General features: G+C 49.0%; 1 protein-coding gene across 1 annotated transcript; it reads left to right on the top strand.

Annotated features, from left to right (window-relative positions):
• The first annotated feature begins 1,097 nt into the window (after positions 1-1,097).
• On the top strand, positions 1,098-2,075 carry LOC124656003 (protein TsetseEP-like). The gene is made up of 2 exons (XM_047194819.1): positions 1,098-1,721; positions 1,758-2,075. The coding sequence occupies exons 1-2, from the start codon at positions 1,098-1,100 to the stop codon at positions 2,073-2,075; spliced, it is 942 nt and encodes a 313-aa protein (XP_047050775.1).
• Positions 2,076-2,486: the final 411 nt, after the last annotated feature.

Raw genomic sequence — 2,486 nt, 5'->3', positions numbered from 1 at the left:
ACTGGAAAACGGAGCCCTCCCGCCGACGAGAGCCGCAATCCACCGTACCTCCATGGCCCGAAGGCCATGGAGGCGGCCAGATCGCAGCCGGAAAAAAAATTCATACTAGGTTTATTTGGAAAAGAAGCTTCTCATATAGTTTATATCAAAATATGCTACTAAATATACCAACAAATATAAGTTATACGTCACAAAAATCATACTATTGGATTCACGGCTGAAAAATGTTTCTGTTGGTTTACTTGTAGTGACATGCAATTCATATTTTTATGTTAATTCTATCAAGTGTTCACACATGAACAGTAGTGGGGGAAATTGCTCGATGGATGCCTTCTGCTGTAAGAAGACGAACAGAGTACCTTCGGATGATGATCCAAGCTTGTGTAACTTTACGCCCGCTCCCACACACATATATCCGCGTACACTACGTGTCCACATTCAGCATCTGCTTCCAAAAGAGACAGTAGAAAAAGGGGAATATACGCATAGACCCAGTAAATAATTAGTAATGGCACGATAACGCTCAGCCTAGTTGTCACTTAACAGCATGAATGCATACTTGCTCTACCAAGCTAGTGAGAGTGTGAGACCCGTGCTAACTTACAGGTAAGAACCTTATGTATTTTCTTCATTCAAAAATAAGCGTCTAAATTTTTACGAGATACAAGATACATCTATACCTAAAAATATAAGACATCGAAGGTAGTACGAAACAAGAGTGTGTCGCTGGCCTGGAGAGTACATGTGTTGTTGTGGCGAAGTTAGGCCTGATACTCTAATCAGTAATGATTCACTCTCAAATTTTATAACCGTCCAGAGTTGAAAATGAAAACAATGGCCGGGGACGTGTCGCAAGCCGCAAGCTAGTGGATGGTTACATCGGACATACATGCCCTTTACATGGATGTACCCATGATTCATCCGATCGACGAGATACGGCCGGACACACGTCCGACGTTACTTGGCTAGGCGTGGCTATAAATCCCCTACAAACCCCATGCCATTTTACAACACAACACAACAGAAAACACCACTGGTAGACATTGATCCTGGGAAACATCAGCAGGCTAGTGAGCTACACCAAAACACTCTCTAAGATGGGGTTTCTCGGCCGACTGTCATTGAGTTTTCACCTGGCTCTCCTCCTCGTCGTTCTCGTTGTGGCATCGGTGGACGACCCTAGCCTCGCCGATGGTGGGATGCTCATTGACCCCAAGCCTTCACCAAAGCCGATACCAAAGCCATACCCGAAGCCAACACCTAAACCAAATCCAAAGCCCACCACACCTGCAAAGCCCGAGCCCCACCCAACTCCAGACCACGATGCAAAGCCGAAGCCCAAGCCCAAGCCTACGATGCCAGAGCCTAAACCCCAGCCAGGACCGTCCAAGCCAAAGCCGCCACTATACTCTGACGATGTCGTGTCTGACAAGGCAAACCCAAAGCCCAACCCACAACCAAAGCCCAAGACCACCCCAGCAAACCCAGATCCCAAGCCAACGCCTAAGCCGCATCCAAACCCAAACCCTAAGCCAGGACCATCCAAGCCGAAGCCACCAGTAGAGGATGTTGGGTCCGACAAAGCAAACCCAAAGCCTGAACCACAACCAAAGCCCAAGACCACACCAACAAAGCCGGATCCCAAGCCAACCCCCAAGCCAATGCCTAAGCCGCAGCCAAATCCCAACCCTCAGCCAGGACCATCCAAGCCAAAGCCATCAGTAGGGGATGTTGGGTCCGACAAGGCAAACCCAAAGCCCAACCCACAACCGAAGCCCAAGGCCATCCCAGCAAAACCGGATCCCAAGCCGACCCCCAAGCCAACCCCTAAGCCACAACCGAACCCAAACCCTCAGCCGGGACCGTCCAAGCCAAAGCCACCGGTAGAGGATGTTGAGTCCGATAAGGCCACCCCAAAGCTTGAACCACAACCCAAGCCCAAGACCACCCCAGCAAAGCCGGAACCCAAGCCAACGCCTAAACCGCAACCAAACCCCAACCCTCAGCCCGGACCATCCAAGTCGAAGCCGTCGGTGTATGCACGTCGCGTTGGCTCCGGCGAGCCCCTCAACTGAGCTAGCTCTGCATGAATCGAGGGACCAAGCAAGCAGAACATGCCACGTGTGGACATGCTACCATAACTACCTCATCCATGGTGGAATAACACTATAACAGGGCATCCTCCGATAAGAATATATACTACCTGCAGCCTATGTGTGCTTATGTGTGTACGTGTTCGTGTGTAGCATGCATGTAGCATGGCGACCCCATGTCCCCATGTACGCCAGGCCAGTGTGCTTGTTGATTTACGCTTTCAAATCTTGTATGTACCACCAACTTTCGTGTGTTTATCACGATCAATAAAAACATATATACTAGTACTACGCTTGTTGATCTATATATGCTTGTATAATTATGTGCTACAATACTTCGTTTGTTGCTGCTTGATTTTTCTGGCTGTACTGCTGATATTGACTCGCTCCTTT

This window comes from Lolium rigidum, chromosome 5, assembly GCF_022539505.1.
Source record: "Lolium rigidum isolate FL_2022 chromosome 5, APGP_CSIRO_Lrig_0.1, whole genome shotgun sequence".
Taxonomy (NCBI): Eukaryota; Viridiplantae; Streptophyta; class Magnoliopsida; order Poales; family Poaceae; genus Lolium; species Lolium rigidum.
The sequence above is the reverse complement of the archived record's forward strand: the minus strand, read 5'-3'. Positions and strand labels throughout refer to the sequence as shown.

Excerpts from the sequence above, each read along its gene's own strand:
- LOC124656003 (XM_047194819.1), top strand. The coding sequence starts at position 1,098 with ATGGGGTTTCTCGGCCGACTGTCATTGAGTTTTCACCTGGCTCTCCTC. Across the intron at positions 1,722-1,757 it reads CATCCAAGCCAAAGCCATCA|CCCAACCCACAACCGAAGCC; the intron begins GTAGGGGATGTT and ends GCAAACCCAAAG.